Source organism: Sapajus apella, unplaced genomic scaffold (genome assembly GCF_009761245.1).
Source record: "Sapajus apella isolate SASKATOON/1434 unplaced genomic scaffold, GSC_monkey_1.0 scaffold48, whole genome shotgun sequence".
NCBI classification, from domain to species: domain Eukaryota; kingdom Metazoa; phylum Chordata; class Mammalia; order Primates; family Cebidae; genus Sapajus; species Sapajus apella.
Window position 1 is genome coordinate 18,064,275 of NW_022436988.1, and position 26,153 is coordinate 18,090,427.

The 26,153-nt window shown below is 44.4% G+C and overlaps 1 protein-coding gene across 4 annotated transcripts in view; it reads left to right on the forward strand.

The window, feature by feature from the left end:
- The window catches only part of TEX2 (testis expressed 2), a 117,466-nt gene that overhangs the window by 71,763 nt on the left and 19,550 nt on the right, over positions 1–26,153 (forward strand). For all 4 annotated transcript variants that reach the window (XM_032241981.1, XM_032241982.1, XM_032241983.1 and 1 more), the window contains exons 5-7: positions 1,102–1,349; positions 13,707–13,853; positions 20,312–20,411. In XM_032241981.1, the coding sequence (XP_032097872.1) occupies positions 1,102–1,349; positions 13,707–13,853; positions 20,312–20,411 (495 nt within the window). The remainder of the gene's footprint in view (positions 1–1,101; positions 1,350–13,706; positions 13,854–20,311; positions 20,412–26,153) is intronic.

The window sequence follows — 26,153 nt, forward strand, 5'->3', positions numbered from 1 at the left end:
TTAGTAGAGATGGGGTTTCACCATGTTGGCCAGGCTGGTCTTGAACTCCTGATCTCAAGTGATCCGCCTATCTTGGCCTCCCAAAGTGATGGGATTACCTGTGTGAGCCACCACACCCAGCCTGATTTTATTTTAACCATTCTACATTTCACATGGCCATCAGAGTAAATCTGAATAAAGTTGTTAGCATCAGGCACATTCCATGCTTGAAACTTCTCTGGTGCAACAGGGTCAATGTTAAATCCGAGGTTGGCTTTTGAGGCACTTCACAGTCTATTCCTGGCTAATCTCTCCATCCTCATTTCCTATCCTCTGCCCCTATACTACGCTTAGAACTTCACTGAATCTCTCACTGGTCTCCAAACATACTGTGCCTTGTCACTGCTTTTTGCATATGCTGTTTCCTCTACCTGGAGTGCTCTTCCCCACCTGGGCCAGGAAAATGGCAACTGTTCCCTCAGGATACAGCCCAGATGTCACTGCTGTGAAAGTCAGACCTAGGGTAAGCACCTCTTCACTCTCTCGGGCAGAGGTAGTCACTCCTGTCTTTTTGCCCTGAGAGTCCTTTGGTTGTGCTACAAATATGACACTTGTTACAGACGATTGTGATTTATCTGCTTAGGTTCAAGGGCAGGGATTATGTCGTCGTCATCTTTTTAGCAAGGTGTGCTTGAAAGTGCTTGATGCATAATTTATCGAATGAAAGATGACATCTTTGGAATTGCTGTGAGCTTGTGGATGAACCATTAATTAGCTCTCTGCCCACTTTCCATTAACCCCTAACAGCATTCACAAGTTCACCACTGCTTGGGGTGTATTGGTCCTATAGTTGATCTTTTCCTAAAAGATCGTTAGGAAAAAAGAGAATGGTACCTAACAACTGTATTTCTTTACTCCCATTACTCTAAATTATCTTGGAGAGGAATGAAAAGTGTTCTTAAAAATTACCTTAGAGAAAAAGGTACTTTTCAGGGTGGGAAATAACCTTATAAATATTTTTAAACAGTCATTTGATAGCATTGTAGCTACTTTTCTCTGGAGTCTGCTTATTTTGCAGTCGTTTTCTTCACCGTGTGAATAGCCACCTCTTCTTGGCTTCAGGGCTTTTGCCTGCACACAGCAAACACAACAGTCCCTCTGGGCACCTGACCCACAGCCGCAGCAGCAGCAAAGGCAGCGTGGAGGAAATCATGTCACAGCCAAAGCAGAAGGAGCTGTTAGGCAGCGTGCGACAGAAGATGCTTCTCGACTACAGCGTGTACATGAGCAGGTGTGTCCCCCAGGAAAGCCGAAGCCCCCAGAGGAGCCCCCTGCAGAGTGCGGAGAGCAGCCCCACAGCTGGGAAGAAGGTAAAGCTGGCTGCTAGGCTGGGCCTTTTTCGCTTTTCAACTTAGACACATTTCTTTATGCATAATGCTCTAAGACCTTGTTCTTGGCACTAGGGAAACAGTGGTACACAAGACAGAGAAGGACCTTGCCTTTGGGGAGCTTGTAATCTACTCAGGGAGACAACAAGAAACAACCACCAGGTGGTGGGAAGAATTAAAATAAAGTCAAACATGGGAGGAGTGAAAGTGGTCTGAACCGCTGTTTTATTTATTTATTTATTTATTTTTAACTTTAAAATGTTTACACTGTTTTTCTCTGAAGACAGAACTGCTATTTTGGATGAGTGGTCAGGGAGGGCCTCTTTGAGGAGGTGACTTTTGGGCACAGACCTGTTGGTGATGGGGGAGTGAGTCATGGTGATGCGTGTGGGAGAGCACTCCAGGTGGAAAGAGCAGCAACCCAAGGGCCCGCTGCAAGCATGTCCTTGGAATATTTGAGGAACAGCAATGAGGCCCGGACAGTGTGCACGGGAAAGAGGGAGACTGGAGGATGAGCAGCGTCCTTCGCTTTGTTCTGAGGTGAGGGAGGGATGGGAGGCTGTGGGAGGCTTTTGAGCAGGGCATGATGTTGACTGATCTCAGTATAAAAAGATAAGTGGCTCTTGGTAGAGAACTGGCTGTAGGAGGGAAAGAAGGAGTGGGAGATGACTGTCCTAGTGAAGGCTGGACCAACATGAAAGTGATGACAGTAAGGTGGTGAGCAGAGGCTGGGCCCGGATGTGCGTGGCAGGAGACACTGGCCGGATTTGCTGACGTGAGAGAACGTGGAGGCCAAGATTTGCACTTTGACCTGAACAACTGGGTGATCACTAAGGGTTGTTACAGAATCACTGGTGATTCAGGCCTCATTCCTCCATAACCATTGTATTTTCAAATTCTCAGTCTCCTTGGCTATGCCCAGTGCTTTTGAAGGTATACCATGAATATTCTTTCCAAAGCATAACTAGACATGGACTTAGGATTGTCTACGATAAGATAACACTTATAAGCTGCCAGATGCCAGGCCCTGGTAGCCACTTTAATAGAATTACTCTGCTCTCTTGAACAGTCCTGCAAACTACACAGGATTGTCTCCATTTGTAAGTGGAGAAACTGAGGCTTGGTGAAGTTAGGTAGCTTAGTCACACAGTTGCTAAGTGATGGAGTGTATAAAACCTGACCTGAGACCCTGGGTTCTTTGGCTGCTGAGACTGTTATGCTGGGTCATTCTGAAAGCTCACTTGACCTGAGGCCTCCTGCCTCTACTTTGCATGCTATTCAGAGGCACAGTCTCTGTCTGGGGGACACTTAGCCTCTCTTTCACATCCAGGTGTTTGACTTCTTTTTTGAGACAGAGTCACGCTGTGTCACCCAGGCTGGAGTGCAGTGTCGTGAACACAGCTCACTGCAGCCTCTACTTCCTGGGCTGAAGCGATCCTCTCACCCTCCTGGGCTCAGCACTCCCAAGTAGCTGGAACTACAGGTGTGTGCTACTGTGCCCAGCTAATTTTTGTGTTTTTTGTAGAGATGGGGTTTCACCATGTTGCCCAGCCTGGTCATGAACTCCTGAGTTCAAGAGATTCGCCTGCCTCAGCCTCCTGAAGTGTTGAGATTACAGACAGGAGCTACTACCCTTGGCTGTATTTGACCTCTTAACAGTGACCATGTGTATTTATTTTTAATGAGAAGCCATTGCTCTTTATTTCATTGATCCTCTTCACTGTAGAAGAGGCCACTCACCTGATTGGTGTGAATTTTTCAGGGAAAAAAAAGACCATATGCCTCTGCTGGCCTCCAACCCACTACCTCTACCCTGAGTCACTGGCTTTAGTGAGAAGCAGACCTCCCTCTAGGCAAGAGTTGAGTGGTATAAAACTTTTCTACAAATTGGCCTATTTACCACTGGTGAATTTCCCCTCCCTCCAAATGCTAGGCTGTCAGCTGTCTGGACTCTCATCAGACTCAGGAAAATCAAGAGGAGAATTGTACACTGATGTAAGAAAATTGTCCAGTAAAATGCTTGCTTTTTGAAAGATTTCCCTAAATCAAAAAAACAAACCTGATTTTAGAGCTTTGCTTCCTGGTTTGTGTTACATATGCATGTTGCATCCTGTGTTCACTGGGGTCCCTGATGTCACAGCCCAGCATTGCTGTCAGGGGCTCTCTTGTTCCAGCCACCTGGCACTTACCCTATAAGCACCCAGACATTTTTTCCCCCTCTGATGAAATTTTTTTTTTTTGAGACAGAGTTTCGTTCTTGTTGCCCAGGTTGGAGTGCAGTGGCACGGTCTCGGCTCACTGCAACCTCTGCCTCCTGGGTTCAAGCAATTATCCTGTCTCAACCTCCCGAGTAGCTGGAACTACAGGCATATGCCACCACACCCTGCAAATTTTGTATTTTTAGTAGAGACGAGAATTTCACAATGTTGGCCAGGCTGATTTCAAACTCCTGACATCAGGTGATCCACCCTCCTCGGCCTCCGAAAGTGCTGGGATTGCAGGCATGAGCCACTGTGCCTGGCCTCTGATGAAAGTTTTTTTAAAACCACATTGTACTTCCTGGCCCCCTGTGGCAGAGCAGGAAGGAATAATTTCATCTTTTCTTGGTAATTTAAAGATTCAATACAACAAAGAGAAACAGGCCTGTCATCATACAGGGAGTGCATAGAGGTCAAAAGGCTCATCATACCCAGTCTGAGCCGTCCCAGACTGTAGACTTTGCAGTATTTTCTCTCAGTTGTCAGTTGGCTGGTGTTCCTGTGTGTCTTTCCTTATTAGCTTTTCCTTGAGTCCTTGTCCCCATCTTCTACCCCCTGCTCTTAATTTTAATTTAATGACTGGTAGCTGCCATGGGCTAGGAAATTGAGAGCCAGAATTGTGTGAACAGAGAGAAATGTCTTTGAAAAAGGCCTATGAAAGAAGTAAGTACGTGAACTCTAATAGTGGCCTCCCACAACCCCTAGGCCTTCTGGAGCATGCATGGGCTGTGTCCTGGCTCTCAGGGATGGCCTAGCAGTGGAAATGGTCTTGACTTTTGTTCTAGTTACCTATTGGTACAGAACAAGCAACCCCAAAAGTGGCAGCTTCAAACAATAACTATTTTCCTCCTCAATTTGTGATTCAGACAAGGCTTAGCAGATGGCTTCTGTCTGCTCCATACAGGCTCACCTGGAAAGGCTGGGCTGGGGGCTGCAGGATATGCTTCCGGGAGGGTTCGCCCACATGGAGGGCATGTAAATGCAGATTGTTGACTGGAGCTCATCTGGGGCTGAGTGCTGGGGGGCCTCAGTTCTCCATGTGACCTGAACCTTCTTCAGCACAAAGACTGGGTTCCCAGAGCAAGCATCCCAAGAAGTAGCCGGGCTGAAACTGTATTGCCTTTTGTGACCTACTCTCATAAGTAAGGTGTCACTTCCATCACACTCCATTAGTCAAAGCAGTCACAGAGCATTCCCAGGTTCAAAGAGAGGGGTGTAGATTTCACCTCTTGCCTTGGGAGTAGCAGATTCCTGGAAGAGCATGTGGGTTGGGAAATGTCATTGCACCATTTTGGGAAAGTGGGGTCTGCTTCCAGTGTTCCTATACTACTTTTATTCCTTCCTTTACAAGTCAATGGAGACTGTTCTTTGCCAGATTCTTAATTTTGTGATTTGAGAAAATGAAGGCCTTCTTCCCTATCACTGTTGATTTTCTTTTCTATGTATGCGAAACATTAACATGGCTCCAAAAATCAGAGCTGTACAAAGGCATATTCAGAAAAAACTTATTTCCCCTGCCCTATTCCTTCTGTCTCTCCAGGCCATTCCCACCCACCCTCTGTAGTGAACCAGCCTCTTTAGTCTCTGGCTTATCCCTTCTGTATTTCTTATTTCCCCTTCTATCTTACTGAGAGGCTAGCATGCTATGGATATTCTTTTGTATGTTGCTTTTTTCACTTACCAGTACATTCTGGAAATCACTCCACATCGGCTCATAGGTTCCCCTCCCCACCCCCTTTCTTTTTAAACAGCTGCAGAGTGCTTCACTGTGAGGATGTTCCATAGTTTATTCAGCCTTTCTCCTTTATGGGCATATAAGTTTACAGTACTTTGCAGTTACAAACAATGCTGCAGAATACCTTGGTGGCTGTATTGTTGTGTTGTTGGGAGTGTGCCTTCAGTGTGAAACCTTGGAAGTAGGATTGCTAGGTGAGATGGTGAGAGCACATGTAGTTTTGTCAGATATTTCCAAATTCCACTCCATAAGGGTTGCACCAATGTTTATTCCCAGCAGGAAGGTATGGCAGTGCCCATTTCCCCACAGTTTTGCCAAATGCAGGCCATTTGTAAGTCATTAGTACTCATCTTCCTTGCCAAAGTCAAGTTATTTTTTAAGGTCCATATCACCTCTGATATCATGAGTCCTGGAAGGAATCAGAGGGGTCAGGAATACAAAGGAGCCTTTGACATCTCTTTAACTTGTACCGTCACATCTCCAGTGTCAGCCACCCCTCCAGACTCTTGCCTAAGTAGCCTATCCCCTTCTCTTTCAGAGGTGGGGCTTAAAACGCATCTCTAGCCTTTGCCTCAACCTCTTTCTGACCCCCATCCTCACCCTGCTGCTCTCTCTTACAGGTCATGGCTTAAGCATCTCTTACCCTGAGGTCTGTAGGGCCTGATGGCCACTTGCGCATACTTGCTCTCCTTTTTCTCATGTTGCTCAATGCTAAACGAGTTAGACCTGGTCAGGAAATGAATGGAGCATTGTTAGATAACTGGTCCTCAGGATCCAAAACAATGTTAAAACACAGTGATACAATTAGTGAATAGAGACTAGATTTGTATTAAACAATGCTAAACATTTTTGGCAATTACTCCTTTTTTGTTTTTCTTAGAGACAGGATTTCACTCCGTCACCCAAGCTGTAGTGCAGTGGCACAATCACAGGTCACTGCAGTCTTGACCTCCCAGGCTCAAGCGATCTTCCCACCTCAGCCTCCTAAGTACCTTTGCGCCACTACCCTTGGCTAATTTTTTATTTTTTGTAAGACATGAGGTTTTTCCCTGTTGCTCAGGCTGGTCTTGAACTCCTGAGCTCAAGCTATTCACCTGCCTCAGCCTCCCAAATTGTTAGGATTACAGGTATGAGCCACTGCGCCTGGCCTTTTGGCAGTTATTCTTACCTATGATAATTTTAAAACATGTTGAGAGGATTCTTCGTATTGAAATAACTTTGAAGCTATTAAGCTCAAAATTTGAATTAGAAAATATCACAGTTTTGGGGAGCAAGGGCCTAGTTTTCCAAATGTTTAGTGCCTGGTTTGGGAAAGGATTCAATTTAGGAAACAAGGAAGCTCTCTTTTTAAAAATGTCTAAAAGTACAATAATACTACACCCAGCATGGGTACATGAGGAAGAGAGACACCACAGGCTGGCTGCAGATTTGCTCAGGGGTGTGAGTCCAGGGAGGCTGCTGGTTCTGTGTGCCCAGCACTGCCCGCCTGGGAGAGAGGCCATGGGTATGGCAGTGCTGTGCCTGTCCTCCAGTAGTCAGTCTCTGGCGTTCATGTTGCATGAGGCACTTCCACTCTCCATTTCAACAGATAGTTTTAAAAAATGTTAGAGGTAATATTAATATATGCCACCCCAGTATGGAGAGTCCTGTCCTCATTACTAGTCATGCTCATCATCTCGTATCTATAAACTGGATTACAAGATACTATTACCTGTCTGGCATTGTCAGAAGATGAGAATGTTACAAAGCAAATAGGAATCAAATAGAAACCAGGAAGTCTGTAACTGGCAGAATAGTTTTCTAGGGCTCCCCTTTCTGCCCCCACAAAGTAGGCTTTTTAAATACTTAGAAGTAGAATTGGAAAATGCTTATACTGTAATAAGTTAAAAAAAAAAAAAGCTACATATCCAATTTAAAAATAAAATTTAAAAAGAATACAGACAAGACTGCTAAGACTGCTTTCTCTCAGGGGAGAGAAAGAACAGTCTCTTCAACAAATGGTGCTGGAACAACTGGATATCTACAGGCAAGAGAATGGAGTTGGCCCTCTATCTCACACCATACACCAAAATTAACTCAGAATGGATCATAGACCTCAAGGTAACAGCTAAAACTATAAAACTCTCAAAACAAGTAAATCTTTGTGAATTTGGGTTCAATAACCTTCTTAGCTAAGACACTAAAAGCATAAGCAGCCAAAGAAAAGATAGGTAAATTGGACTTCATCAAAATTAAAAGCTTTTGTGCTGCCAACAATACCATCAAGAAAGTGAAAAGATAAGCCACAGGACAGGAGAAAATGTTTACAAATCATTTATCTTTTAAGGGTCTGGTACCTAGAAATATAAAACTTTTACAACTCAATAGCAAAGAGGTAAACAACCAGATTAAGAAACAGGGCTGGGTGCAGTGGCTCACTACTGTAATCTCAGCACTTTGGGAGGCCAAGGCAGGAGGATCACTTGAGCTCAGGAGTTCAAGACCAGCCTGGGCAACATACTGAGACTCCATCTCTACCAAAAAGAAGAAAAAAAATTAGCCAGACATGGTGGTGTGTGCCTGGAGTCCCAGCTACTCAGAAGACTGAATCAGGAGGATTGCTTGAGTCAGGGAGGTCAGGGCTGCAGTGATTCATGATTGCATCACTGCACTCCAACCTGGGCAACAGAGCAAGACCCTATCCCAATTTTTTAAAAAAAGGGAGGACAAAGGATCTGCGTAGACATTTCTCCAAAGAAGATACACTAATGGCCAAAATAAACAAGCACATGAAAAGATGCTCGGTATCATTAGTCATCAGGGAAATGTGAATCAAAACCACGGTCAGATGTCACTTCACACCCACTCAGATGGCCACAGAACTCCATCTCTACCAAATAAATAAATTTACTTTTTTAAAAAAGATAGATGATAACAAGTATTAGGATGTAGAGAAGTTGGAATCCTCAGCCGGGCACAGTGGCTCATGCCTAGCACTTTGGAAGGCCAAGGCGTGTAGATTACCTGAGCTCTGGAGTTCGAGACCAGCCTGGGCATCATGGTGAAATCCCATCTCTACTAAAAATACAAAAAATCAGCTGGACATGGTGGCGCATGTCTGTAATTCCACTACTGGGGAGGAGGAGAATTGCTTGAACCTGGGAGGCAGAGGTTGCAGGGAGCAGAAATCATGCCACTTCACTCCAGCCTGGGTGGCAAAGTGAGACACAGCCTTAAAAAAAAAAAAAAAAAAAAAAAAAAGAAATCCTCATACATGGCTGGCAGAATGTAAATGGTCCAGCCACTATAGGAAATAGTTTGGTAGTTCCTGAAAAAGTTGAACAGAGTCTCCTTATGATCCAGTGGTTCTACTCCTAGATGTATATCCAAGAAAAATGAAAATACATATTTACACAAACACTTGTACATAAATATTTAAAGTAGCATTATTCACAGTAGTCAAAAGTGGAAAATGGCAGGGCATGGTGGTTTGCACCTGTAATCTCAGGACTTTGGGAGTCTGAGGCGGGCGAATCACTTGAGGCCAGGTGTTCGGGACCAGCCTCGCCAATAAAGCAAAACCCCATCTCTACTAAAAATACAAAAATTAGCCGGACATAGCGCCTGTAGTCCCACATACTAAGGAGGCCAAGGCACAAGAATCACTTGAACTCAGGAGGCAGAGGTTGCAGTGAGCCGAGATCACACCACTGCACTTCAACCTGGATGACATAGCGAGACTGTTTAAAACAAAACAAAACAAAACTAAAGCGGTAAACAACCCATATTTCCATTAACTGATGAGTTGGTAAAGTTAGTATAGCATAGACGATAACATTGTTATGCAATAAAAAGGAAAGAGGCACTGCTACAACATGGGTACACCTTGAAAACATTGTTTGTTTGTTTGTTTGTTTCTGGACAGAGTCTTGCTCTGTTGCCAGGCTGGAATGCAGTAGTGCAATCTTGGTTCACTGCAACCTCCACCTCCCAGATTCAAGTGATTCTCCCACCTCAGCCTCCCGAGTAGCTGGGACTACAGGCACACACCACCATGCCCAGCTAATTTTTGTATTTTTAGTAGAGATGGGGTTTCATCATGTTGGCCAGAATGGTCTCAATTTCTTGACCTTGTGATCTGCCCACCTCAGCCTCCTAAAGTGCTGGGATTACAGGTATGAGCCACCGCGCCCAGCCAATATGACTTCATTTATAGGAAGTGTCTGGAATAGGCAAATTCATAGAGACAAACTAGTTGTTTCCTAAGCTGGTGGGCAGGGGAATGGGGAGGATTGGGAATGGGGAGGAATGGGAAATGACTGCTAATGGATACAGGGTTTCTTTGGGGGGTGATGAAAATGTTCTAAAGTTGACTGTGTTGATAGCTACACAACTCTGACTGTACTGAAAACTGCTGAATTATACTATATTTTTTTTAATTTTTTTTTTTTGTAAAATACATAAAGTTTGCCATCTTAACCATTTAGAAATGTATAATTCAGTAGAATTAAATATATTCATAATGTTATACATCAACCACCAGCACTCTCTTCATCTTGTATAATTGAAACTCTATACTTATTAAACAGTAACTCCCATGTCCCGCTCCTCCCAGCCACTGGCAACCACCATTCCTTGTCTCTCTGATTTTGACTATCCTAAGTACCTCATATAAGTAGAATTACACAGGCTTTGTCTTTTTGTGACTGACTTATTTCACATAGCTTAATGCCCTCAAGGTTCATCCATGTGGTAGCGTAAGTCAGAATTGCCTTTCCTTTTTGAGGCTGAATCATGTTCCATTGTGTGTGTACCCCATTTTGCTTAGCCATTCCTCCATTGGTGGGTGCTTGGCTTTTTTCCGCATTTTAATTATTGTGAATGATGCTGCTCTTGAGCATCAGTGTACACATACCTTGTTTTGAGACCCTGCTTCCAATTTCTTGGGGTATATAGGCAGAAGTGCATCTTCGTGCAAATTGGTGGATCATATGGTAATTCTGCTTAAATTGGTTAAGGAACTGCAATACTGTTTTCCACAGCAGCTATGAAAGGGTTCTCTTCAGTTGGACGAATTGTATGATCTGTGAATTACATCTCAGTAAAACTGTAAAATACATATATATATGCACACACACATATATATATATATACATACAAAACTGTAAAATACATATATATGTAGCCAGACCTAATTTTGCTTTTAAAAATTCTGTATTCATAAAAGTACACATACACTGAAAAAGACAGAAAATATAGTAAAAATATTTTAAATAATGTTTAAAATCTGAGTAGTGGGATTATTGGTGTTCTCTACAGTGAATAAGCATTGTTTTTATAATCAAGGGAACAAGCAAACAAACCTGGGTAGGGTTCTCCACTGTGTCATCTCCTGGATCACACTGTCCCTTGTGCAGCTCCCCTGACTACATACTAGATGTGGCCAAAGAGGACTAGGGGCACTACACACTCTTTGTGACAGAAAAACTGGGCTGGCCTCTTGGCCAATTGTAATAGGAAATGTTACACCACAGACTTCATAAATCTATACTACTTTAGTTTTAGAGGTTAATTTTAAATAACATATATCCCAAGAGCTATGCAGTTTTGATGGTCTTGCTTCAGTTTCAAACCATTGAATCTTCTCTACACTTATTTGGAAGCCATTTTTGGAAAGTTACCATTTCTTAGTGTGTATATATAGTTGAGATGGTGAAGTGAATATCCTCCACACAGTTCATCCTATAGCCAAATGGCAGTATTAGGAAATGTATGTACATTTATTCTTTAAACTCTTAAATTTTTATGACATTCGTTGAGCCTTCCTAGCAGGTTGTTGAATCCAGATTTTGCTCATAAAGCTTCTTTGATATATTATCGATGTTCTACTATTGAAATTTTCTTTGTTCCCAGTGAATCTGTGGAGAGAAGCTTGCATTGGAAAAGGAACTGTTGAAAAAACAACCTGCTTGTCGGTTATTTCAGAAATTTGTTTACCACATAGGCCATTGGCTTGGACATATATTGTGAAATAACCTTTATTTCTTGCTATTTTGTGCTAAAACTGTTTCCTGTGAATAACTAGGGTTGTAAAGAAAGGCTAATAAAGGGTAGACTCTCCCTCTATGGAAGAGAAAAAGTAACTTATTCTCTTGTATAGCCTACCTATCTAAGACATGTGGTGCCTTACGTGGGCAGCAACTTGAGTACTGTCTGAGGGGCCAGGTGGGCATTGCCCTTGGATGAGTGTTTATGCAGAAGTCTATACAAATCATTGGATGGGACTCAAAGACAGTCACCTCAGAAAAGCTGAATGAGTTACCCTTGGGGCTGGGATGGAGATGTTCAGTCAGAGAGAAAAGTGATTCAAAAAAACATGTGCAAGTTGTGGCGTGGCCGAACATTCACCGCTGCAGACTCTTACCCTTCCATCCAGGACCTGGTGGTGGAAAATGTCTTGATTAATGACAGAAAACATCAGAGCACTAGAAAAGCCCAGATAGAAGAATCCATGGCCATTAAGAAGGATGAGGCAGATCCATGTCTTCTGAAATGGACTGACCAGCATGCATTCTCTTTTTAAACCAAGGTGTTTTGTTTTGTTTTTAAATGAGACTTACCAACATTCATAAGGGAGACCTTTGAAAACTCAAATTTGAAGGACTCCTCTAGAATATAAAGTATTTCCCCACACATGCAGTGGCATGGGATTGAAAAAAATGTAAGTGAACCCTAAAGGCCCCCAGAAAGAGAGGGCACAGGGTGTGGCAAGACTAGCAGACAGGTGGGGCTGAGCGTGTGCTGTCTCAGGCACAGCTCAGTGGCCGGTGAGCATCAAGCCTCAAAACGACTGCATGGAGCTACGTACTGTAGGCCTTGGGAGTACTCACAAACAATCGAATCTGCAGGTTCACATCCATACGCATCAAGCAACATTTGCACCATACCACTGGCACAGCACACAGCTGCAATGTGGGCACAGTCACAGCTGCCCAGAATGGATAGCACTGGCATGAATGCACAAACACAAAGCGGGGAGGTGATGAGAGTGTCCAGTGTGTGTTACAGGTGCAGCCAGCCTGTGGCGGCAGAACAGATGCACATGTAGAAGCCATAGAGAGAGAGGGGAAAGGGGACATAATTTGCAGATTTCTGCGTTTCTAAATATTTTGACCTTTGCTTTCCAAAGCTTATTGTTTCTGCAAGGCTATAGTCTAATTAGATACCTCAGCACAGGAAAATGTCTGCTATATCAGGTGGCCAACTACCCTTCCTCCGCCTCTACCCCCACACACAGGACAGAGCAGGTAGAGGACAGGAGAACAAGACTCTGTGTCATTACTGCACTCATTTCTGAAATGGAAGTAAAGTTCCTGTCTTTCCAGGTTATTGTGAGACATCAGTGGACCTGAGACAGGAGTGTGCTCATAGGGCTGACATGTGGTCTGTGGACAGCTGTTAAATTAGTGAGTTCTCAGCCCATGTTTGCACTAACCACATAAACGTTACAACACCGTCTGTGGCTGCTGCTGTTTACCCCTTCTTTATCTCCATCCCTGACCCTCTCTAAGCCAGAGTGCATAGTCTAATGATTAGCCGAGGAAATCGGAGACTCGGGTTTGCTCTCACCCCCACCTCACACATTGGCCACAGAAGATGCTTCAGATGGATTGTATCAAATGGAAGTAAGGATCAGGGTATTTCACTGGGCTGAAATTGTTGAGAACAGCTGTAGATGTTTCATGGAAGTCCTGAGGCGGCTCTCTCTAATCCAGATCTGTGTTTCTTCCTCTTGCCTGTTCATTACATTACCAAGGGAGCATCTGAAACTCCTGATGCCCACTGAAGTCGGTGGCTCTGGGGGTAGGATCCAGGAGTCAGTATTTTTAAGCATCCCAGGAGTATTTTGACCTCGCAGGGTACATGCTGAACCTGAGGCTTGGCCATTGGGAAACTGTGGCTTCTGCCTGGATGAGCACCAGCTTGACAATTACACGTCCAAGTCTTAGCTGGAAGAAAGATGGGCAGGCATTTGATCACATATGTCACTGATGCATAATGTTGATACCAAGCTGATTTGGAGGCAGAGCAGTTTGGCTGAGCTAATTGTATGACATATTAGCTGGTTTACAGGAAGATGGTAGAAAAAGACAACAAAAAGAAGGTTTTAGCTGTGATGGCAGCTTTTGTTTCTCCCCTTTTCTATTCACCAACATAATGTGGGACTTGTAATTTATAGGGAAGGAGTAGGACTCACGTAGCCTCCCATTTCTATAAGGAGGGACGTTCCGTGACTTTTGAAAAATAAGCACCTGCCTTATTCTCCAGTTGCTTTCCAGCTAATTTTGGTCCCTTTTCTTTTGCCAGTTGCCAGAGGATCCACCCTCTGAGGAGGAAGAACAAGAAGCCTGGGTGAATGCCTTGCTTGGAAGAATATTTTGGGACTTCTTAGGAGAGAAATACTGGTCTGATCTGGTGTCTAAGAAGATCCAAATGAAACTCAGCAAAATAAAGGTATCACTTTCCACACAAGATCTCTATACTTTAATCCTCTATACTCTATACTATAATCCTCTATACTTCTTCATTTCTGGAAGTTTTGTACCCTTATGTCCTAAGTGAAAAAATAACTTGGTTTAAGCATATGACACTTGGTTTAAGTATGAGGGTAGTAAGTTCTCAAACAGCACATCAGACCTTGATCACAGACTGACCTTATGATGAACTGCATCTGGGGGGGCTTAGTGAACATTAATGTTTACTCATTTTCTTGTGTTGCTCTCATTGTTATCCACTCAAGGTGATAATCCAGAATTTGGTTTGGGAAAATGTGAGCTCTTATAACCAATTTGTCTTGTATAATTGTTATCTTTAAGTTAGAAATGAACTTAAATTGTACGTCCAGAGCCCACCCAGCCCCACAGTGGTCTAGGCCACATGGTATATTCTCTGAGGAAAATATAGACTACTTAAGCCCTCTTAGTTTACTCACTGAGGAAAATACCAGACTTTTTAAGGCCTCTTAGTATACTGAGTGAGGAAAATACCAGACTGCTTAAGGCCTCTTTCCCAGGCTGTGCTCCCTCTCAAGCTGGGAAAGTTAGCATTGTACTCTAAATGTGTCTGTGTTTGACCTTTACTTTTTGGCCAGATGCTACTTTATTTTGGGCTCTCTCTTTGCTGAAGAAACACTGGTGCTAATCCAGGCCCAGTTGGAAGTGAGTTTGAACTGTGTAAGTATAGCTGTCATTAAATGACTCATTTGCCAACCAGGAGACCTTATTGAGGATCTTGAGGTTCCTTAAATTAAGCTTTTGACCCAGTGAAGACCCAGCCAAGAAAGAGTCACCTTGGATCCTAGATCCTCACTGAACACTGTCAATAGCTTAAGTCAGTAGTTTTGAAGTTGTATGGATCAGAGATATTTTTGAGAAGCAGAAATCTATGAGATCCTTTCACTAGAAAAACACGTTGACACAAAATTTTGCCTATTATATTAGAAAGTTCAAGGACTCTAGATTTAAAAACTGTGAGCTATGATAAAACTAGATTAGAAAGAAAATGTGGGCATAGAGGAGCTTGACGTTGATTTCTGTTGTTCCTTTGGGTAAAGAACAGAGCTTTCCCTGGCCTCGTCAAGCTCTGGCTGCTGTCTGTGGGCCACTGTCCCTTCTTCCCCAGCTCCTAAGAAGCAGGAGGGAGGAGCTGCCTTTTGAGCCAGAAGAGCTGATTTCAAGGCGGAATTTGGGGCAGAGCGTTGGGAGGGCTCTGTTGAAAAGTGTCAGCCTGTTTGTGTTCCTGAGGTAGTTTGAGGGTTGAACATGCTTCTGCTAGCCAGTTCCATAGTGGGAGACAACAAGTAGCAGTGACCCTCTGTGTTGGGAGATGCAGTGTCAGCAGCCAACCTAGAGCTCACTCAGCCTCTCCCTGTTTTTGCAAATGATGGAGGGCTTGAGTTCCCAAGTCAAGGCATATGTTCTTTTCCCAGTCTATATCGAGCCCTTCCCTAAGCAAGAGTGGCCCTTCCCTGAGCAGGAGGGCTGTAGTTTCCAGCAGTGTACAAAAAGAAGGCAGGGCATACTTGAACTCTAAATGGGATGCTGCTCCCCTGCTACATGCATTCCAAAACCAACTTGAGTCAGGAGTGCTGGTGCACAACTTAGTCCCAGATACTTGGGTTGCCGAGGCGAGAGGATGGTTTGAACCCAGGAGTTCCAGGCTGCAGTGAGCTATGATCACATCACGGAACTCCAGCTTAGGTGACAGAGCAAGACTTTTATCTCTAAAAACAACAACCAAAACCAAACTGGATTGAGAGGTCCCCCCCTTCTCTCTTGAGCTGGAAGTCCACAGAGCTTCTGCCCTATTTGTGAAGGTGCCCCCCTCGTCCTGGAGAAAGTTGAGGAAAAGTCTGTTTTCATTTTCTCCTGTTGCATATCATGGAGGCGTTTGTAGTTCACAGACGTAGACTTCCTTTTGTTTTTTGAGGTCAGAAGTACTAAAAGGTTAGAATGGAGAAATGTGGCCTAGATCCAGCAGTGCCAGAGTCTAGAGGCGGGCAGTGTGCTCCCTCAGTGTGTTGTTCCCTCCATGCCCTCCCTCCCTTCCTGAGCCACTGCGCCGTGAAGTACCTGCAGACCAGAGGAGACCTGGGTAATGGAATAAACAGGAAGGCAGAAGGACACTACCGAATTTTGAAGCTGTCACCACCCCTATCAAAAGAACTGATTGCCACCAAATATCCAAGTACCCCTGGGAGGAACTAAGCCTTAGACTAGTAGTGAGTGGGTATTGGTTAATAGCCAGTCAAGAGCCAAAATGGGGATAGGGAAGTGGTGCCTAGAGGAGCCTGAGCTTTCCCCATGACACAGATCTCCCCGATCGCCTAGTTTCCCTAGAAGGCCTGACATATGGAGAACTCTTTGCTGGCCTTGCCCTGTAATCTTGGATTGTCAGCCTTGCACATGATGACTTAAACGTTGTGAAAAAGCAGCCCTGTGTGTGTATCTGGTGCCCAGTGATGGGTTTAAAATGAGCTGAGTGTCTGCCCCAGTAGTAAATGTGCTCTTGGCCTTGGCCAGCTGCTCAGATACTGCCCTGTGGCCCTCAGTGGTTATCAGCCTCTTGTGCCTATGTCAGCAAAAGTTGCCGTGATGGCATATAGCTTCCAACTTAGCACCTACCAGCCTGAGAACGTCCCATTCACTTGAATGCCTGGTCTCTAGTTGGGTTTATTCAGGAGATTAAGAATGTGCCCCTGAATTTCTGTCTTACTGTGGTACCCTTTGGGTGGGAAGAAAAGAATTTCTTGTTGAAAAGAACAGGAAGAATGACATGAACAGAAGGAGGCTGCTCAAGGGCAGGCACGTGAACCAGGAGGGGAGTGTTATGTGTGCTGGGGGGTTGGTTATAGCTGTTCTAGGGTCTTAGGGTTGAATAGACGGGTGAATAAATAGGTAACCAGGCCCTCTGAACTCTCTTCCCCATTCTGCTTACTAGTAGGTAGAGCCCACCTACCCCTGCCAAGTCCTCTTCAGTCCCCAGCTCCTTTAGCTCCCTCCTTTGTCTCAGGTCCTGTCTCAGGTCCTTCCTTTGTCTTTGCAGGGACCAGAGGGTGCGGAATGGCAGGTAGTGGTTGACAGGAAAAGAAGGGACAGTTATGTTCCTGCTGTCTCTGTATTCATTCCTGTGGCTCAGTGTCAGACTGACATTCCCATAGAAACACTGTTGGATGTCCAGGCACGGTGGCTCACACCTGTAATCCTGCACTTTGGGAGGCCAAGGTGGAGGAAAATTTGAGCCTAGTAGTTTGAGATCAGACTAGGCAACATAGTGAGACCCTGCCTCTACAAAAAATAAAAAATTAGCCAGGCATGGTGGTGGCACATGCCTATAGTCCCAGCTACTCAGAAGACTGAGATGGGAGGATCACTTCACCATAAGAGGTTGTAGCTGCAGTGAGCTATGATCACACCACTGTACTCCAGGCTGGGCAACAGAGTGAAACCCTGTTTCAAAAAAAGAAAAACGCTGTTGGAGGTGACAGTATTCCCTGTCTCACCCTTGGAAGTCTCTCTAACTTGGCATGCTCCTGAAACCTGGCATTTGAATGACAATAGTAGACAAAAAGCATAGGGCAAATGTGCAAGAATTTGGTTACATTCTTGGCCAAGTAGTATTTTGTAGGTTGATAGAGAGGCTAACACCACTTACAACATTGATGCTTTGGAAAAAGATTTTCCAAATATAGCAAACACCAAAACTACACCTTTGAACACTGTCTCTACTCACGTTTTGTTTATCATAGACATTATAACCTCTTTTTTTTTTTTTTTTTTTTTTTTTGACGAAGTTTCGCTCTTGTTACCCAGGCTGGAGTGCAATGGCGCAATCTCGGCTCACCGCAACCTCCGCCTCCTGGGTTCAAGCAATTCTCCTGCCTCAGCCTCCCGAGTAGCTGGGACTACAGGCGTGCGCCACCATGCCCAGCTAATTTTTGTATTTTTAGTAGAGGCGGGGTTTCACCATGTTGACCAGGATGGTCTCGATCTCTTGACCTCGTGATCCACCCGCCTCGGCCTCCCAAAGTGCTGGGATTACAAGCGTGAGCCACCGCGCCCGGCCTTTATAACCTCTTTAATGTAACACTTCCCCAACACAAAAAATCAGAGATGACATTCTGTGACTGGTGAATCCTGAAAGCTTATGTTTCTCTGCAGAGAGACAGCTGAAGAGGTCAAGCCAAGTTAGGTATGAAATCCATGCCTAACTCGATGCTACCTTGTTTTATGTGGAATATTTAATTTACATTTAATGTTTAAAAATCTCTTAATTTTATTCTAAATTTTATAAAACTATTCTAACATTCAACTGGAAAATACTCATGAGAATAACTAAGAGAATTCTGGGAGAAAAGAAAGAAGAGGTAGGGACTTGCCAGATTTAAAAGTGTATTATAAAGCTATAGTAGTCAAAGCAGTTTGGTACTGGTTGAAAATAGAGTGCTCAGTCTAGACCTCAGTGCAGTGGGAATCTAGTACTTAAAGGTGGCAGAACAGATTAGTAGGGAAAGTGTTAGTTGCTGAATAAGTATGTTGAGATTGCTGACCATTTGGGGAAAAATTAAGCTAGATCCCTAATTTACATCTTACACTAAAATTATGAATGGAATAAATACTTTTAAGAAATACATATACATCCACAAATCCAAGCAGAGAAAATATAGATGAATTAATTCTATAATCTTGAGATGAAGTAGGAATTTTTCAGTAAGATGCCAGTATTCTTTTTTTTTTTTTTTTTTTTTTTGGGGACGGAGTTTCGCTCTTGTTACCCAGGCTGGAGTGCAATGGCGCGATCTCGGCTCACTGCAACCTCCGCCTCCTGGGTTCAGGCAATTCTCCTGCCTCAGCCTCCTGAGTAGCTGGGATTACAGGCACGCGCCACCATGCCCAGCTGATTTTTTGCATTTTTAGTAGAGACGGGGTTTCACCGTGCTGACCAGGATGGTCTCAATCTCTTGACCTCGTGATCCACCCGCCTCGGCCTCCCAAAGTGCTGGGATTACAGGCTTGAGCCACCGCACCCGGCCGATGCCAGTATTCTTATGTTATTTCCTGTAGAATAAATCCCTACGGATAGATTTGGGGTGTGTATTAGTCAGGGTCCCAGCAGGAAGCAGATGGCACACTCAGATAAGTAATCCTGGAGAGAGTTTGCTGAAGGGAAGGTTTATAAAGGTGTGGACAGATGGAGAAAAACCCACAGAGAGAGTGCTGTACTCCATGGATAGCAGAAGCAGGAGGTGTTACCCTCCCTGGAGCAGCAAAGGCAAGGGGCAGTTTCCAGAACTTGGGCAGGGCAGCTGTGTGGAGAGGCTGCCTATGGTACAAGAGCTGTGGCCTTCACTAGATTGATCGGGGGGACAGATGCCCAACAACACTCTTCTCTGTGTGCCTCCCCATCCGTTGTCCATTGGTGTATCCCATTGGCCATGCCCAGCCAACAGCTGGAGGGTAAGAGAGACCATTGGCACGGTTCACACAGACCAACCACCAGGGGTAGAGAGTAGTAGAGTATAGATCTGGCGGGGCAAACAGAAAATGTCCAGCATGAGGTCAAAGGTTGTACTGTTTTTCGAGGATTCTCATACACATTTAAGTTTGCCTATCAGAAATGTAGCAATTTTTTTTTTTTTTAATTGATGCAGAGTCTGGCTCTGTCATCTAGGCTGGAGTGCAGTGGTGCATTCTTGGCTCACTGCAACCTCCACACCCAGATTCAAGTGATCCGCTCAGCCTCCCCGAGTAGCTGGGACTACAAGCTCACGCCACCATGCCCGGCTAATTTTTGTATTTTTTGGTAGAGGTGGGATTTCACCGTGTTAGCCAGGCTGGTCTCAAACTCCTGACCTCAAGTGATCCACCCACCGTGGCCTCCCAAAGTGCTGAGATTACAGATATGAACCACCGCACCCGGCCTTGTAGCAATTTCTTACTCCCCACTGAGAGTCTGAGAGAGATCTGTTTCTTCAAACTTCAGCAAACTTGGGATGCTGTTAACCAGCATGGCTGGCTCCTTCTCCGTAGGTGGTCTCGGTTCAAATGCTGCTCCTCAGAGAAACCCTCCCTGACCTCCTCAGCCAAAACAGCCACCCCCACCCAGCACATGTTTCCTCTGCCCATTACCTGCTTGATGTTCTTTGCAGCACTAATCACTCTCTGGAAGTATATTGGCTATGTATTTACCTGTTTCTGCCTTTCTAATATAAAGCCCCTGAGAGCCAGGCCCTGGCCTGACCTCTTCATGGCTCTGTCTGGAGTACAAAGCCTAGTACGTGGTATGTGCACATTTGCTTAAATAAATGATGTGTCCCCAAAACTGTGCCACCATCCTCTCTGAAAGCATGTTGACTTCTAACAGCATGTTTTGCAGGTTACTTATGGGTCTCACTCCTTGTTTGTTTCCCCCAGCTCCCATACTTTATGAATGAGCTCACGCTGACGGAACTGGACATGGGCGTGGCCGTGCCAAAAATCCTCCAGGCCTTCAAGCCTTACGTTGATCACCAAGGTAACTCCTAACTGACCGTTCTATGAGTGTTAAATATACCCTTTGCTGCAGATTCAGTACCATGATGGTTTTGTGTTTGGAGGGTGTTGAGGACTTTTTAAGTCATCTGTTTCATGTCTTTTTGCTCTTAACAATCATAGCCTTAAAACTATGGGGGCCCATGCCTGTAATCCCAGCACTTTGGGAGGCCAAGGCAGGCTGATCGCCTGAGGTCAAGGGTTCAAGACCAGCCTGACCAACATGGCAAAACCCTGTCTCTACTGAAAAAGTACAAAAATTAGCCAGGTTTGGTGGTGGGCGCCTGTGATCCCAGCTATTCCAGAGGGTGCGGCAGGAGAATCACTTGAAACCAGGAGGCAGAGGCAGTAAACCGAGATTGCGCCACTGCACTCCAGCTTGGACAACAACAGCGAGACTATCTCAAAAAGAAAAAAAAAAAACAAAAACAAAAAACTGATTTAGAATAGATCCAAGATCCCCATCCTATGTCTTTTAGTCTCTTGGTTATATAGGGCCTCCTCCAGCCCAAGGATGCCCACATGCCAGCTGATGGGGCCTGCGCTTTTGTGAGAGTTGCAGCCCTTGCCAGAGCATGAGCATTGACTGGATTTCAGTTGCACTCACTTCTCATGGGCCTCACAGGTACAGCTGACCCGGCCCCAGCCCCTTGCCTGGAGCTGCCTCTCCTCTCATGTATTCACATCCTTACCTCCCCTAACTTGTAGGTTGCAGATTTTTTGACCTTCATGTCTTCTGTCTTTATGTTTCTTGCTACTCCTAGTGGGTGCTCGGTACATGTTTGAGAAATGAAGACATACAGTATATTCAAAGGCAATATTTTGAGAGTAGGGCTCCCTGCTGGAGGAATGTTCTCAGATTTGAGTTTTAAAACATGTTACTAACACATTATTTATGTCTCCTTTTGTGGTTGGGGGTTAAAGAGTTGATCAGATTGTAGAGAGTGTTTACGTAAAATGATAATGATGTAAAGATTTGTATCTCTTATGGCACGTAAACCATAAATATGGTTTTAAAAGGATCTTGATGGGGAAAATTTAGTACACAGGAGTTTGTTTAAAAAAAAAAAAAAAGGAATGAGCCAGGTAGGCCAGAATAGCCCATTAGCATGCAGAGAGAATTCTCACTGATGCTTTTACTTGCCAAGTGAGCCTCTTTCCACTTAAACCATATTTACATTTTTCCTAAAATGGCTTAGGAATGAGGTAGGAGAAAAAATAATTACAGCTTTTCAAGAGAGTGATAGTTGTTTTGAAGTAAACGTTTTATAAAATTTGTAGAGTATGGAAGCTATTTTTCTCTCTGGCTATATCAGATGGCTCTTGAATTGTGTTTAGTGAAATCTGTTTTTCTGGTATTATATACATTTGATGTAAATATGAAGAGATTTTTCTAGCACTATAGTTAGCAACTCTAGTGTATCTCTCCAGCAATATTTCACCTGACAGCCCATTTTAGCATCACATCAATATCAGAGAAAGGTAGACCAGAGTAGTATTTGCACATCCAGGGAAGTCCGTCTAATTCCTGCATGTTGAGATCACCTGTAACCCCTCAATTATGTCTACATCTTGATGAATCTGGGTATTTCTAGGTTTGGTAATTTCTGGTTCACTGAAAGTAAAAGTAGAAAACATTTCAATTTTTGGCAAATGGCTCAACTAGAGTGTTTTAATGCCATGCAAAATTATAAAAGATGCATTGGCTGAGCACGGCGGCCCTTGCCTGTAATCCCAGCACTTTGGGAGGCCAAGGCATGTGGATCACTTAAGGCCAGGAGTTTGAGACCAGCCTGGCCAACATGGTGAAACCCCATCCCTACTAAAAATACAAAAATCAGCCAGGCACGGTAGCATGCACCTGTAATCCTAGCTACTCAGGAGGCTGAGGCCTGGGTAACAGAGCAAGACTCTGTCTTTAAAAAAAAAAAAAAAAAAAAGCATTATCTAATTATTTATGCGTTGACTGCATAGCTAGCATCTTCACTCTATCAGTGTACATCTACCTTTCTTCCTATAACTCAGGTGGCCTCTCTATTTGTTTTTGCTCTTTGCCTCTTTAGAAATGTGTAACAAGCTGGTGAATGATCAGCTAACACAAACCTCATGAGAGGCTTAAAGTAATAAGCGTACATGCTGTATTTTCTAATGCATTAGCAGTCTCTTATCTCAGGACTGTCCTTTGTTGAATTTGTAGCTATTTCCAAGAAGAGGGGAGCAGGGCCACAACGGGTCTTTGTAGCATCTAAAAAGTGCCCCTGTGGCTTTGAACCCTGCAGACTCTCAGGGAAGCTTTGGTCAGACTTTGAGTAAAATTCAGCAAACACCTAAGTGTCAAGCTTCTTAACTGTTCTTCTGAAGCAGGAGCTGTGGTGAGACATTTCACTATTAGATCAAAACTTTGCCAGTTTTTAGTCCATTTGAGGCTATTTAACTCCTTTGAGGGTACGTTTTTAGAGATTTGCCTGCCTGTGTAACAAGGGAGAAAATGGTATTAAAGAAACATAAAGACATAAAACCAGTGGGGTTTTCGAAGTTTGATCAAATCAGGTTTTCCCAAGTCCGCAAATGATGCATTTATGATGATAAGTCAGAAATGACCATGAAGGGAATAAATAAGCATTTTGGATTCCAGTTCTCTAAGGGGGAATTTTGCCTTTTAGTGAAATTTGAATCTGGGCGACAAGCAAACTGACTCTGAAAAGCAGAGCTCACCTTCCAGGGAAATGTGGCCCAGGTGAAGGAGCCCTGAACAGCTCCAAGGAGTACCACCTCCTAAGGGATCCCCTCACATTCTTTTCTAAAATCTTTCCTGGCTTGTGCATGTTTGTTGGAGGCACATGCTCAGAAAGGATATTCTGGCCACTGCTGGTTGGATTATTCCATCCTGGGGATGCTCTTCTTGAGGCAACAGACAGCACTGGTTTTGAGCACCAGCTCTGGACCCTGACTGCCTGGTCCATAGCTCCATGGCCTCAAGCAAGCCCCTGAACCTCTTTACTTCCTCATCTCTCAAATAGGGATTTTTTTTTTTTTTTTTTGAGACCGAGTTTCACTCTTGTTACCTAGGCTGGAGTGCAGTAGTGTGATCTCAGCTCACTGCAACCTCCGCCTCCTGGGTTCAACTGCTTCTCCTGTTTCAGCCTCCCAAGTAGCTGGGATTACACCATGACTGGCTAATTTTTATATTTTTAGTAGAGAGGGGCTTTCACCATTGGCCAAGCTGGTCTTGAACTCCTGACTTCAGGTGATCTGCCCACCTCAGCCTCCCAAAGTGCTGGGATTACAGGCATGCGCCACTGTGCCCGGCTCAAATAGGCATTCTTAGAGCACCTACTTCATAGGCTTGTCATGAGGATTAAATGAGTCAATACAAAAAAGGCACCAAAACAGCATCTGGAGCAAGGAGGCGCTCTTTGAGTGCCCACTAAGGATGGCTTAGTATCATGACTGCCTGGATGCTGCTATTAGAGCATTTAGCATGGAGGTGGCCATAGTGTCCAGTTGACCATCCTACATATCAAAGCCGGCAGATCCTACCAGGACAAACAAAGAAAAATGCCATTCTCCCCTTTCATGGCCTTGCTGCTATAAGAAGTAAAGTCTATGGTTCTGAATGAAATCACACGTGATAGCCATGTTGGCTTGTCCCTGTTCCAACACATGCAACCTGTCTCAAGTGAAGTGAATGAGGTTAAATGACCACCTTTCCCAGAGCACCTTCACTTCCCACCAAAGGCAGATAGCTGGACAGTGGACAAGCTCTGTCCCTTAGAAATTGGCTATGCTCCTCCTGCCTCAGCTCTGACGCCTCCCCACTCCACACACACCCTGGAAGTGGCCCCTCCACCTGTGGGCTATATATGAGTCTCCTTTATTTCCTTTAGGCCGTACAGCAAGGCCCAGAAACCTGTGTCTGTTACCCTTCCCTGACCAGACTGGCCTCTTCTACTCAGCCTTCATCCCTACCCGCCTCCAGGGCCTGCCACTCAGCCAAACTCTTTCCAGTCATTTTATTAATTCCATTAGGGTTTGTTCCAGTCATTTTATTAATTCCGTTAGGTGTTTGTTCATTCATTCATTTGACAAATACTCATTGTGGGGAAAATGGAAATATTCAGGAAAGGTAAAAAAGAAAATATTACCCATTTTATCCCACCATTCAGAGATAACCAGGGTTACCTTTTTAGTACATTTTTGGTACATTCTCTCCTAATCCTTTTTCTTATGGCTAAAAATTTAGAAAACATAGCTCTTTTTCCAAACCCTTGAAGAACTGGGCAGACTTGAAAGGGCAGTCACATTGCCTCTCTCCACCCAGCCATAGCCCAGAGACAGGTGACTTGCCTGGGGTCAGCAGCAGCCTCACACTTCCAACCTGTTCCAGGGAGTCTAGGCCCCGTCAGAGGCTGGTCATGAGCATTGGCTCTACAGCCAGTTGACCTGTGTTTCAGCCCTGCTCGTACACCATTCAGCAGTACAACTGTGGGGAAGCCACTAACCACTATATACCTCAGTTTCCTCATCCTTCAAGTGCTGATGGCAGTGCTGCATGCCTTATTCAGGTGTAGTAGAGATGCAGTGTTCTGTGTAAAGCACTCAGTATGTGACATGTAGTCAGCATTAGTGTTAGCTTCTGCTCTCCGGCCACTTTGTTAGTATTAATAAAATCATCCTGAAGAGGCTGGGTGAGGCCGCTTCTGTCAGCAGATTTTCATCTTCTATGCTTGGGACTAGTGGTTTCAGAGCAGGGGACCACAGTTATGTCAGTAGCAATGATCAAAGGATGCATACCCCTCAGGCTTAGATGAATTCAGTTAGTCTTCAAGATGTTTGTAGCATGTATTTAAAACTGCAAATAGCCACTGAGTGTCCACATGGACAGAGGACGCTATTGGGTTTTGCCTTGTTTCAAGATACCCAAATAACAGCCCAAGTTTAGACTGAATGTCTCAGATTCTGTGGAAATATTACCATGTCCCACTGAAATAGAGACCTTGTCTGTCTCCAGAGCTGTCTTAGTCATCCTCACTGATGTTCCAGACCTTAACCTACATGCCTGGTGCCTTCACATCCAGTGTTGGGACTGATGCTACTTTGCCACCTGAGTAATTACAGAAAACCAGAGCCAGAGTCAGTCATAACTTGCCCACCCCTCTTGCCATACCCACTTCAAGAGTGAAATTAGAAGGCAGCTGCGGCCACTGGGGCTGCCTGCTCCTGAGTGCAAAGGCAGGGCTGTACTCTAGTGCATGGGGCTGATAGGAGTGGCTCTGGCCAGATTGTGCTGCGGGAAGAAAAACACTTAGTGTGCAAAGGGGAAGTCATACCTCTTATGGAACGTGGCTGGGGTGGGAGACAGGAGACCCTGATTTGCAGCTTGTCAACCTTGAAGGGGTGAAGCGCTATTTCAGAGGACAGTTACAGGCAGACAAAGCTAAAAATGATGTCTGTCATCAAAGACACATCCATACACAAGGAACTGCTGAGTTTCTGTAGTATCTGAATGAACAATATGGCACCAGTCTCTTTGCCAGGAGCGCAACAGTTATTGGTGTGTTCGTCCCAGAACTGAATAATGCCAACATCTGTTCTTGATAATATGTTATCAAATGTTCCATTTTAAGAAGTTTTGTTCTTTGGATGCCAAATGTTGACTTTCAGAGTGAAATCAGCTATTAATAGTTATAGGTAGAGGGAAATGGAGGAGAAAATAATGTGAGGA